A 13,127-nucleotide genomic window follows, 5' to 3' on the forward strand; every position below is an offset into this window, starting at 1 on the left:
CGTGGCGCATTTGGAGCTGAGCCCTGGAACCTCAGGGCACAAGAGGAGATTGCACAAACCTTTCCAGGAGTCAAAGTCAGAAGAAAACCCCGAACTGTCTCAAGGCATTAATGGGTGCCACTGAGGTCCATCCCCAATGCAGGCTCCTCATGGACTCCTTGGAGGAGAGAACTGGAGGCCAGGATGGCAAAAAAACCTCTCGGAGACTCAGTGTGGAAAGGACAATCCAAAGTAACTTAAATTCTTCGAGTATCTCAAAGCATCAATGAGCCCCACTGAGTGTCAGTACAAAGCTCTCAAGGGACTCGTTAAAGCAGATAATTGGGGCCATGATTGCACAAACCTCTCACAGAGTCTGGATCAAAAGGGAAACACCAAGTAACTTAAAAGAACTGAAGTGCCTTGAAGCATTAATGAGCCCCACTGAGTGTTGTTCCTGACAAAGCCTCTCCAGGGACTAATTACAGCAGATAATTGGAGGCCATGACTGCACAAAGCTCTCAGGGACTCCAAGGCAAAAGCCAAAGCCAAAGTGCTTTGAAAAACCTGCAGTCCCTGGGAGCATGAAGGAGCCCCCAGGGCCATTCCTGAGCAAGGCTCCCCAGGGACTCCTTCCAGCAGATCCTTGAGGCCACTGGGATGTGGGCTAGGGGGGATGTGAGGGCAGGACAAGGGGCTGACAGTGCCCAGCCTGGCTGGGGCTGTGCCAGGAGGTCCCAGTGCCTCAGGACAAGGTGTCTCCTGACAGCCCTTGGTGGCACAGACCCTGCTGTGCCCCAGGGCACCAGGACTTGGCTTCTCTTTGTCCCCACCTGTCATCAGTGCCTCCAGTTCTCTGCTCTGCCTGGGGCCTGGGGACACTTTCTCAGTCGTGTCCCTCAGTGGGACCCATTAAAAGTTAAAGAAACTTTGGAGCTGGATTCTGACTTGGAGTTCTGGAGAGGTTTCTGCAGCTCCCTCTCAGGGCCTGATGTCCAGGGACTCAGCACAAAGCCCCAGAGGGTCATTAAAGTCCTTGTGCTGTGTCTGTGCTGCTGAGCGGGGCCGGGCTCCTGGCACAGAGGGTGATCCTGGCAACCAAGGAGAGCTTCAAAAGCACATTTCTCTGGATGAGCAGCTCTTCTCCCAGCCCAGCAGGGCTGGGGCACTGCCTGCAGCCAGCCCAGGCACAGCACAGAGGCACAGAGAGCTTCCATCAGTCAGGGCTGGGAAGGTGCTGAGAAGTGCCTGGGGCAGAATCACTGGCAGCCCTTGGCACAGGAACCTCTGGCTGCAGGACAATGCAGCTGCAGCTCCTGGAGTGATCTCCTACAGCTGGAACATCCCAATGCCCACAGACCCTGTGAGTACATTCTCTGAGTATTTCTGTTGCAGGGGAGGTGAAATGCTCATGAATCTCTGACATGCTGAGGGGTTCTGGTCAGTTATGGAATGTTTCCAAGACAAGGATTTTGATAAAAATGAGGAAATTTCCTAAGAATTTATATTCAGTTTCCTACTGCTGGAGAATGGCAGGGAGAGAGGAATAGATATTAACGGTTGATTATGAATTTTGACAAGCACCTGAGACATCCAAACTATTACTTTTAGTGATCAAGAGGTTCACAGAAGATCCCTAATGTGCTTTCAGCCACTCTGCCCATGGACAGCACCAGCATCACCTTTGCTGGAGCCATCAGGCTCAGTCTGAGCTGTCCTTTCTCCAAGCTGCAAACAGAACCTGCCCCCAGCCAGTGCCCTGCAAACAGGCAGGGTTCTGTCAGGCCAAGGAGAGTGCAAGGAGAGAGGAGATTTGGGGTCTGTGAGTGCTGGCACGGAGAGATCAGGCACAGGGAAACACCTGCAGGAGGAAAATCCCCAGGAAGCAGAGAGAAGATCAGGGAAGGAGAGAAAGCAAAACCCAGAAATGCTGTGGCAGGGAGAGTTTAGAGATGTCCAGAGGATCCCCTCCAGTGCAGCCCCTCCCTCTGAACAAGCCCCCTCCCTCCTGTCCCCCCAGCCAAGCCTCTGCCCTCAGGGCCGGGGCTCCAAGGCGTGCAGCCCCTCCTGTGCAGGCAGAGCTGCAGCAGAGCCGTGGGGCAGCTCTGCAGCCCCGGGCCCAGTTCCCTCTGCAGAGCACAGGGCTGGGAGCAGCTGCCCAGCACTGGGGGCTCTGGGAGGGGGCACAGCTGGCTCAGGGTGACACAGCTGTCCCCAGTGCCCGGCTCTGGGCAATGCTGTCAGTGCAGCCAGGGAAGGAGCTGCATCTCCCTGCATCCAGTGCCATCAGAAGGACACTTGGAAGTCTCCCTGAGATTTCAGTCCAAGTTGGGAGCTCCAATCCAGGATGCAAACCTGTCCTAGAGCATCTCTGAGTTATAAGATTGATGGGGAAAGGCAGAGGTGTTCTGACACTGAAAATGCTGCTGAGTTGGTGAAATGAGCAAGGTGAGTTCTTGGCTACAAATGTGGAGCTGGGCTGTGGTGGATCCATCTGTCTCAGTAGCACCGTAGTGTTTTTAAAAGAAACATGAGAGTGTGAACATCCTTCATTTGAAAAAGTGAAAGCCCAGAGAAACTGCAAAGAGAATGAAGTGACAGACCATCTCCCTTCAGTCTCCACTCATAATCTTCCCTCAGGGAACTCTGTTCTACCAGAAGGAGGCAGGAATGTTGAGTGTTTCTGATATCCAAGAATAGCAGGAGAGACATGGGGGGAGCTTAAAATGAAAACCTCTAAACTCTTAAACACAGAAGAGTGTCCGTGTGTGTTACAGAGGAGGGTGTATGGGAAATGGCTTTGGTTTTGGTTTCAGGTATCTCCTCTAACTCTTCTCTGTCCTTTCTCCATGAACAGGTCCCCATGTGCAGCTACAGCCAATGTCCAACAGCAGCTCCATCAGCCACTTCCTCCTGCTGGCACTGGCAGACACGCGGCAGCTGCAGCTCCTGCACTTCTGCCTCTTCCTGGGCATCTCCCTGGCTGCCCTCCTGGGCAACGGCCTCATCATCAGCGCCGTAGCCTGCGGCCACCACCTGCACACGCCCATGTTCTTCTTCCTGCTCAACCTGGCCCTCAGCGACCTGGGCTCCATCTGCACCACTGTCCCCAAAGCCATGCACAATTCCCTCTGGGACACCAGCACCATCTCCTACACGGGATGTGCTGCACAGCTCTTTCTGATTTTCTTCTTCCTTGGAACAGAGCTTTGCCTCCTGACCATCATGTGCTACGACCGCTACGTGTCCATCTGCAAACCCCTGCACTATGGGACCCTCCTGGGCAGCAGAGCTTGTGTCCACATGGCAGCAGCTGCCTGGGCCAGTGCCTTTCTCAATGCTCTGCTGCACACGGCCAATACATTTTCCCTGCCCCTGTGCCATGGCAATGCCCTGGGCCAGTTCTTCTGTGAAATCCCCCAGATCCTCAAGCTCTCCTGCTCCAAATCCTACCTCAGGGAACTTGGGCTCATTGCTGTTAGTGCCTGTTTAGGACTTGGCTGTTTTGTGTTCATTGTTTTCTCCTATGTGCAGATCTTCAGGGCCGTGCTGAGGATCCCCTCTGAGCAGGGACGGCACAAAGCCTTTTCCACCTGCCTCCCTCACCTGGCCGTGGTCTCTCTGTTCTTCAGCACTGCAGTGTTTGCCTACCTGAAGCCGCCCTCCATCTCGTCCCCATCCCTGGATCTGGCCCTGTCAGTTCTGTACTCGGTGGTGCCTCCAGCCCTGAACCCCCTCATCTACAGCCTGAGGAACCAGGAGCTCAAAGCTGCAGTGTGGACACTGATGACTGGATGGTTTCGGAAACATTAAAATGCTGGCCAATTTCCGCAAATCACTTGTAATAAAAGTCATCTTTGATACATCGTGTTGGTTCGGTTATGGGATTTCTTTTACTTTTTCAATATTATCCACAAAGAAATGCCATCATTTGTGCCATACCTCGTTTTGTTTCTTTCCATATTCCCTCTTGCCAGAGACTATGTCAATGAGGGGCTGCGCTCTCGATGGCTTTAAAGGAACTCAAGGAACTCCCAGCACAGTTTTCTGCAGAGATGCCCTTTTGTTGCCTTCTCTGGGGCTGCAGCAGCAATGTCTGTGTGCAGAGCTGGGGGCAGATCAGTGCTGGCACAGCAGCTGTGCCCAGCAGCAGCAGCACTTGGTGTTGCCAGTGCTGCTCCCGTGGCCCTGCCCCGCTGCCCTGGTGGCCCTGGTGTTGCTGCAGGGCCTGAGTGCTCTCGGGGCCGGGCACAGTCCTGGGGGTGGCAGTGCCGGGGCTGCAGCAGGGACAGCCCATGGGTACTGCTGGGGCAGCGGTGACGCCTCAGGCCAGGGCCTGGGGGCTCCAGGCTCCTTGCCCAGGCTCTCTCAAGAACACGGCCAGGCCAATGCTCAGCACAGAAAACCCCCGTGAGCAGCCCCAGGCTGGCCGTGGGCAGGCTGGGTGCACACAGCATGGCTGGTGCCCTGCAAGGGCCCTGGGGGAGACGGGAAGGAGCAGCAGAGCAGGAGCTGATCCATCCCCAGTGCGCTGGACAGCCCAGGGCAGCGTCCCAGAGCGTCCTGATGGAGCTGCCAACAACATCCCCCCTCTGCAGCCCTGGCCGCTCCCCCAGCTCACACAGGTGCCGCATCCTTGCAGGCACAGCCACAGCCGCACTGGCTCAGGAGCCCCTGTTTGCATTGCACACAGCAGGCAGGAGCACCCCCATGCTGCTGCTGTGGGGACATGAACCTGAGGGAGCACAAATGCCATCAGCCCCTGGGGCCAGGAAGGGCTGGGGGACGCCAGGGAAACCACTCAGCTTTGTCCTGGCCTCTGCAGTCAGCCAGAAAGTTTGTTCCCATCAGCTGGGAGTTTCCTGTCCCACTGCAGACGCTGTTGCTCAGAGCCAGGGCTGCCTGGCAGCCACCCCCACACTGCCCTGAGCATTTCCTTGGCTTCACCTCTGCTTTCTTTTTCCTTCCCTTGTACATATTTCTTCCTGTTGCCCATCCCTGTTCCCTCCCCTGCAAACAGCCCATCCCTGTTTGCTCTTTCCTCTCTGGCCCCACTCCCCATTCCAGTTCCTGGCTTGGCACCATGGGAACATCTCTTGGGGAGCAGGATCATCCCACAAGTGCTGCAGGAATTGTCTGCAGGCTCCTTCGGTGCCTCGTGCTGCTCCCTTGCCAGAGGCAGCCCAGGCCAGGGGGGCACATCTGGGCTGCTGTGTCTGGCTGTGGGGCTGCCTGTTCTGGGCAGTGAGGAGGGGCTGCAGAGGCTCTGCAGGACTGACAGGATGGGCTTTGGGGCTGTGAGGAGAAGCTGAGGGACCTGGGCTGCTGGAGCTTCTGAAGAGGAGGCTCAGGGCTCCTCCTGCAACTGCTCCAAGGGTGGTTTCAGAGAATCACAGAATCAGCAAGGCTGGAAAAGACCTTGGAGATCATCAAGTCCAACCTGTGCCCTGACACCGCCTTCTCTCCCCTGAGCCTCCTCTTCTCCAGGATAAACAACCCCAGCTCCCTCAGCCGCTCCTCACAGGACTTGTGCTCCAGACCCCTCACCAGCTTTGTTGCCCTTCTCTGGACATGCTCCAGCCCCTCCAGGTCCTTCCTAAATTGGTTGGCCCAGAACTGGACACAGCACTCGAGGTGCTGCCCAACCAGTGCTGAGCACAGGGGAAGAACCTCCCAATTATGAGTCATCTGTGAGACAGATCAACACCTCTAACATCAAAAAGGAAAGAAGGGTAATCGTGGTGGGTGACTCCCTCCTGAGGGGAACAGAGGGCCCCATATGTCGACCAGTCCTGCCCCACAGAGAGGTCTGCTGCCTCCCTGGGGCCCGGGTACGGGATATCACTGACACACTGCCTGGGCTGATTCAGCCCTCTGATTAGTGCCCGCTACTGATACCCCAGGCTGGCAGTGATGAGATTGAAAACAGGAGTGTCAGGGCAATTAAAAGGGACTTTAGGGCATTGGGTCAGGTGGTTAATAGGACAGGGGCACAGACAGTCTTTTCCTCAGTCCCTTTGGAGTCTGAGAAAAACCCTGAAAGCAATAGGAGAGCTCACTTTATCAACGAGTGGCTCAAGGGTTGGTGTCATCATCAAAATTTGGGATTCTTTAATCATGGGGCAACTTTTATGGCACCTGACCTGCTTGGAGCAGACGGGCTCCATCTTTCTGTGAAGGGCAGAAGAATTTTAGCTCATGAACGGGCAGAACTTGTTGAGAGGGCTTTAAACTAGCTCTGAAGGGGAAGGGGATGCAGCTGGGTTGTCTGGAAGCAGGCTCGTGGGTGGTAAGCCTGAGTGAGGGGTGAAATCAGCAGCCCAGCTGAGGTGCATGTACACCAATGCACACAGCATGGGTGACAAACAAGAAGAGCTGGAGGCCATGGTGCAGCAGCAGAGCTGTGATGTAATTGCCATCACAGAAACAGGGTGGGACAACTCACATGGCTGGAGCGCTGCACTGGATGGCTGCAAGCTCTTCAGGAGAGACAGGAAAGGGAGAAGAGGTGGAGGGGTGGTCCTTTATATTAGGGAGGGTTTTGATGCTACGGATGTTGAAACTAATGATGATGAGTCGAATGTCTATGGGTGAGACTTAGGGGGAAGGCCAACAAGGCTGACATCCTACTGGGAGTCTGTTTTCGTCCACCCAACCGGGAAGAAGTGCTGGACATGTTATTTTTCAAGCAGCTAGAGAATGTTTCTAGATCATCAGCCCTTGCTCTTTTAGGTGACTTCAACCTGCTTGACATCTCCTGGGAACTCAATACAGCAGAAATGAGGCAGTCTTGGAAATATTTAGAGTTTGTGGAGGACAATTTTTTGTCGCAGCTGGTGAGTGAGCCCACCAGGAGAGGGACTATGTTAGATCTGTTGTTGGTAAATAGAGATGGGCTGGTGGGAGTTGTGGTGGTTGGAGGTCACTTGGGGCACAGTGATCATGAAATTATAGAATTCTCATGGTCAAGTCAGGTGGAACACTAATGAGACTTTTACATTGGACTTTGGAGGGCAGACTTTGGCCTACTTAGGAGACGTATTCAGAGAGTTTTTTGGGAAGCAGCCCTTAAAACAAAGGAGTTTAGCAAAGGTGGGCGAGTTTCAAAACAGAGATCCTGAGGGCACAGGAACAGACTGTCCCTGTGTGCCAAAAGACGAGTCGATGAGGCAAACATCTAGCCTGGTTGGGCAAGGAGGATTTGAAGGAACTTAGGAATAAAAAGAGGATGTATCATCTTTGGAAGGAGGGTCAGGTCTCTCAGGAAGTATTTAAGGGGCTTGCTAGGGCATGTAGGAAAGAAATTAGGGAGGCCAAAGCTCAGTTTGAACTTAAAATGGCAGCTTCTTTAAAGGATAATAAAAGAAGATTTTACAAATATATCACTGGTAAAAAGCTGGGTAAGACCAATCTTTGTTCTTGATTAGATGTGGAAGGGAATTTAATAACTGCAGATGAGGAGAAGGCAGAGGTGCTTAATGGCATCTTTGCCTCAGGTTTTAGTGAGAAGATGATTTGCCTTCAGGACAACTGTCCTCCTGGGCTGGTAGATAGTGTCAGGGAGCAGAATGGTGCACCCATTATCAGAGAGGAGGCAGTCAGAGAACTGCTGAGCTGCTTGGATGTTCATAAATCCATGGGACCAGATGGGATCCACCCCAGGGTGAAGAGGGAGCTGGCAGATGAGCTTGTGAAGCCGCTCTCCATCATTTACCAGCAGCCCTGGCTCACTGGTGAGGTTCCAGATGACTGGAAGCAGCCCAATGTGACACCCATTCAGAAGAAGGGTGGGAAGGAGGATCCTGGTAATTCCAGCCCAGTCAGACTGACCTTAGTACCCGGTAAGGTCATGGAACAGTTCACACTGAGTGCCATCACACAGCACTTCCAGGATGGCCAGGGTGTCAGACCCAGCCAGCAGGGGTTTAGGAGGGCTAGGTCATGTTTGATCAACCTGGTCTCCTTTCATGACCAGGTGACCCTCCTGGTGGATGCAGGACAGGCTGTGGATGTGTCTATTTGGACTCCAGCAAGGCCTTTGACACTGTCTCCCACAGCACACTCCTGGAAAAGCTGCAGCCCACGGCTGGGCCAGGAGCACTCTGTGCTGGGTTCAGAACTGGCTGGATGGCCGGCCCAGAGAGTGGTGGTGAGCGGTGCTGCATCCAGCTGGGGACAGTCACCAGTGCTGTCCCTCAGGGCTCTGTGCTGGGCCAGCTCTGTTCAATATTTTTATTGACCACATGGATGAGGGGATTGAGCTTTTCATTAGTAAATCTGCAGATGACACTGAGCTGGGAGCGTGTGTCCATCTGTTGGAAGGCAGAAGGGCTCTGCAGGAACACCTGGAACAGCTGGATAGATGGAAGATTCCAGTAAGATGAAGTTTAATCAGTCCAAGTGCCCAGTCCTGCATTTTGGCCACAATAACCCCCTGCACAGCTCTAGGCTGGGGACGGTGTGGCTGGACAGTGCCCAGGCAGAAAGGGACCTGGGGGCACTGGTCGACAGCAGGCTGGACATGAGCCAGCAGTGTGCCCAGGTGGCCAAGAAGGCCAATGGCTCCTGGTCTGGATCAGGAATGGTGTGGCCAGCAGGAGCAGGGAGGTCATTCTTCCTCTGTACTTGGCACTTGTGTACTTGGCATTCCTCCCCTGTACTGGCAACGTACCTCGAGTGCTGTGTCCAGTTCTGGGCTTCCCAGTTTAGGAGGGACATGGAGGGGTTGGAGTATGTCGAGAGAAGGACAACAAGGCTGGTGAGGGGTCTGGAGCACAAGTCCTGTGAGGAACAACTGAGGGAGCTGGGGTTGTTTAGATTGGAGGAGACTCAGAGGTGACCTTATCACTCAACAGCTTCCTGAAAGGCGGTTGCAGTCAGGTGGGGGTTGGTCTCTTTCTCCTCACAGCAACTGACAGGACCAGGGGACAGTGTCTTAAGCTGTACCAAGGGAAATTTAGGTTGGATATTAAGAATAAAGATTTAATGGAAAGGGTGATAAATTACTGGAATTGTCAGTCCAGGGAGGTGGTGGAGTCACCATCATGGGATGTGTTTAAAAAAAGACTGGATGTGGCACTCAGTGCCATGGTTAGCTGAGGTGGTGTTAGCGCATGGGTTGGACTTGATGATCTTAAAGCTGTCTTCAAACTCAGTAATTCTGTGATTGTGTGACATCACAGACCAGGTTGTGACATCATATAGTTGGCTGTGACATCCCTGGTTTATTATGTGACATCACAGAGCAGGCTGTGACATCAGAGCATGCCTGTATGACATCACAGAGCAGAGCAAGCTGTGGGGTCAAAGAGTGTGCTGTGACATTATAGGGTGGCTGTGTTCCATCACTGAAGGTGTTGTGACATCACAGGGTGGGTCTTTGAGCCCACAGAGGTGCTGTGTGACATGCTAAGTGAGTTCTGCCATCACAGAGCAGGCTGTGACATCACAGAGCAGGCTGTGACATCACAGAGGAGGTTGTGATGTCACAAAGTCAGCTGTGACATTACAGGCTGGCACTGTGACATCACAGAACGGGCCGTGACGCCACAGAGAAGACTCTGCCATCATAGAAAAGGGCTCTGTGACATCTCTTCGCCATCCACCACTGACAGCTTTGCAAATCAGGAATTGTTTGAGCTGTTTTGCCCCCACTCCAGGACAATCATCCTGATAAAAGAACTTAATTGTGTTTATTTCTATCACAGAACCACGTTTGTCTAAAATCAATTCTAGTATGGAAATCACTTATGGATGCTGGACTCATCAGACGCTTCTGGGACGCTGCACATTGCTCAGGGAAGAGTGTGATTGTTATTAAATTGCGTCCTTTTCAACCGTGGTCTGTTGGCCATGAAGAGAAACTTTCTGTGCCTCTGAGTCTCACCAGTTCCTGACCCCCAAAGGTCACAAACCTGATGAGTTGTGGTTCCCACTCCAGTGGTGGCGCTTGGACCTCCCTCCATCCCCAGAGCAGAGCTCCCTTGTCCCAGAAAGTCCCTGGCAATGCAGGGATGAAGGAAACAGGACAGGCTGAGGGGATCAGGGGCAGGGCACAGCCAGGGATTTGGGGTGGTTGTGAGCCCAGGGCAGGACCCGGCCCTTGGCCTTGGTGAACCTCATCCAATTGTCCTGGGCCCATGGCTCCAGCCTGTCCAGATCCCTCTGCAGAGCTTCTGCCCTCCAGCACAGCCACACTCCCACCCAGCTTGGGCTCACCTGGGAACTGACTGAGGGTGCCCTCGATGGCCTCGTCCAGATCAGCAATCAAGAGATTTCACTGACCTGGCCCCAATCCTGAGCCCTGGGGACAACCCTGGGTGTGACTCCATTCCTCAGCTGCTCTGAGTGCCAGGGGTTGGATGAGAGAAATGGTGGGGAGGGGTTGGGGACAAAGTGTTATTGATTGTCAGCCATGAAGGGTCTTGATTTTCACATCTATTCAGACTGCATTAGGAGGTGCTGGGGGTCAATATCAATTGGACATTGCTGATATCAATCTATAAACAGTATAAACTGGAAAAGAAAACAGGACAAAAGAGTTCTCTGTGCATAGTTTTCAAAACAGTATATTCACTTTAAATACACTACTGAAATCTGTCCAATTAACCACAGAAGAATTGAAAACATCAATTATACCCATGGGCTGTTCTTGTTTGGAAGTTTTAAACAAATCTTTATGAGCCTTTCTCACTGAATTCCTAAAAGGAAGAGCTCAAGAAAGAAGAGGCCGCTGGAGTAGTAAAATTCATCAGCAACCTCCAAGTGGCTGAGGATCCATCCCCATCAGAGCAGCGATGACCAGCAATGGGCACAGCTTTGTGGCTGCCCCAGCTCTGGGATGGGCCCTGGGCCTGGAGCAGGAGCAGCTCTGGAGGGCCCCAAGGCCGGGCTCTTGTGCTGGCCTGGGCAGATGGGATGGCAGCAGGGGCTGCAGAGCTCTCAGCACCTCAGCCCGAGGGGAGCAGGGCAGCCAGGGAGCCTCCTTTGGCCTTGGCCAAGCCCCTTCCCCCATGGCTGGGGCTGAGTCCTGGCTGAGCTGCAGCTGCTGCTGTGCCCTGGCCAGGGGCTGAGGCCGTGGGGCCAGTGGCCAGAGCAGCCTGGGCTGAGCAGAGCTGTGGGGCCAGAGCCGGCTGGGCTGTGCTGGGGAGAGGCCCTTGGTGCTGCACAGAGCTCAGGGCAGCTGGCAGAGCTTGCAGGGAGCTGGGCTGGGCTCAGAGAGCCTGGCACAGAAACCATCAGTGTCCATCCCAGCCTGGCTGAGCGTGCAGGGCAGGACTCAGCCCAGGCCTTGTGGGGCAGGGCCAGCGCCTGTGCAAGGCATGGAAAACAGGCAAGTGCCCGAGAGAGGAGGCTGCTCTGTGCCCTTGGGGGCGTGGACACAGCAGGAACACTCAGGAGCCCAAAGAGCCTCCATGGCTGTGCTGGAGACCAAGGCTGGAGCAGGGAAATGCAGGGCTGCTGCGCCATGGGGAGGGCATTGAATTCCAGCACACACCTCAGCTCTCTGATGGTCCCGGCACCATGCTGGGCCCCGTTTCAGGCTGGAGCAGAGCAGATGTTGATGGCACAGGAGCCCTGCGGGGCTGGCAGGGACCTGCAGCTTGCAAGGTGCTCTGCTCTCCCTCAGCTCCTCTCTGAGAGATCCAATCCCAGCTCGGCACCTCAGGGCACAAGTGGCACTGCCTGGTCATGGGCACACAGCTGGTGTCTGCCTGGAACAGGGCAAAAGTTTTAATATCTTTTATTTTATAAATATACAGGCACATTTTTTATTATCTGGGTCACTTGAGTATTTTTAAGAAATAGCAAAATTTTCCCTCCAGGAACAGGAATTTCCTGGAAGTGTACTGATGGGAGAAGGAGAAGAAATACTGATCTTCCTGTCTACTTGAGTCATCAATATTATCTTTATTATATCATCTCCCTCTTCCTTCAGGTGTTTCCCACTCTCCTGTTTAAATGGTCTTGTTTAAGGAAATCTCTTCAATCGACCAGCTGGATCTATGTACTTCCTATTGCTCCAAGTGTTTCTCCTCCAGATGCTTTCTGGTCATTCAAGTGCCTCTCACCTGACTGGTTTCAGGCTTTGAGCTTTAGGGAGTGGTCCAATCTTTCCGAAGTTCAAAAAAACCCCATATTAGTCAACATCCTTATTTGTCTTCCTATCTATTGTAGAATTCCCTTTTCTTGTGTCTTTGTCTAAAACTGTTCCTGTACAGAAATCCCTTGGGGATGGGGGACATGTCAGATGCTGCTGGGACATCACAGAGAGCTGAGGGAAGAGCTGTGATGGTTATTAAACTGTTCAAATGTTCAACTTGTGTTTGTTGGCCGGAAACCTTTCTGTGCCTCTGAGTGTCACCATCCCTGAGCCCAAAGGACACAAACCTGATGAGTTGTGGTTCCCACTGCAGGGGCACTTGGACCTTGGCTCTGCACAGGAGAGCTCTTCATCCACTTTCCCTCTTTTCCTCCCTCTGGGCATGGAGGGAGCTCCTGACTTCAGCCTGTGACTCCTGTGTGCAAAGAGCAAATCTGGGCAGAATCGGGGCAGGGAGGGGTTGGGGGGGCTTGGGATCTGTGCTGGGCACAGAAGGTGTTTTCCATTGCTCTGAGACTGTCTGCTGTGCAAAGTGGATTTATTATCCTGCAGAGGAATGACTTGTGCATTTGATGGAGCTGTGCCTTCCCTTGGCTTTGTTGGCTGGCAAGAAATGAGCATCCCCCTGTTTCTCAGGCAGCTCCTTGTCCAAGGAAAGCAGGGGGGAGTTGGAGCCAAGGAGCTGAAACCTGCAGGTGCAGCCTGGGCTGGAGGGAGCTCAGATTTGCACAAGGCTGCTCTGAGTGCCAGGGCTTGGATGGGGGAAATGGTGGGGTGGGGGTAGGGACAGAGTCTGATTGATTGTCAGCCATGAAGGGTCTTGATTTTCATATCTGTTCAAACTGCATGAGGAGGTACTTGGATTCAGTGTCAAATGGAGAGTGCACATATCAATGTATTAACAGGGAAAAAAAAAAACTAAACAGGACCAAAAAAATATTTTCTCACCGTCTTTTTAAATGTAGTGTATTCACTTTGAAGAGGCTTCTGTAATTGGGCTAATTAACCACAAATTATTTGAACACTTACATTATTCCCAGAGGTT

At 53.2% G+C, this 13,127-nt stretch overlaps 1 protein-coding gene and 1 long non-coding RNA gene across 2 annotated transcripts in view; both read left to right on the forward strand.

Moving 5' to 3' along the window:
* Nucleotides 1-13,127, forward strand: part of LOC137467810 (uncharacterized) — a 332,764-nt gene that overhangs the window by 160,033 nt on the left and 159,604 nt on the right. The gene's annotated exons all lie outside the window — the stretch shown is intronic.
* LOC137467816 (olfactory receptor 14J1-like) lies at nt 3,194-3,842 on the forward strand. Its single transcript, XM_068179234.1, has one exon. The coding sequence runs from the start codon at nt 3,205-3,207 to the stop codon at nt 3,790-3,792; it is 588 nt and encodes a 195-aa protein (XP_068035335.1). The 5' UTR covers nt 3,194-3,204; the 3' UTR covers nt 3,793-3,842.

This window comes from Anomalospiza imberbis, unplaced genomic scaffold (assembly GCF_031753505.1).
Source record: "Anomalospiza imberbis isolate Cuckoo-Finch-1a 21T00152 unplaced genomic scaffold, ASM3175350v1 scaffold_80, whole genome shotgun sequence".
Lineage (NCBI taxonomy): Eukaryota > Metazoa > Chordata > Aves > Passeriformes > Viduidae > Anomalospiza > Anomalospiza imberbis.

What these genes read in the sequence shown, in the direction of transcription:
- LOC137467816 (XM_068179234.1), top strand. Translation starts at nt 3,205, where the DNA reads ATGTGCTACGACCGCTACGTGTCCATCTGCAAACCCCTGCACTATGGG.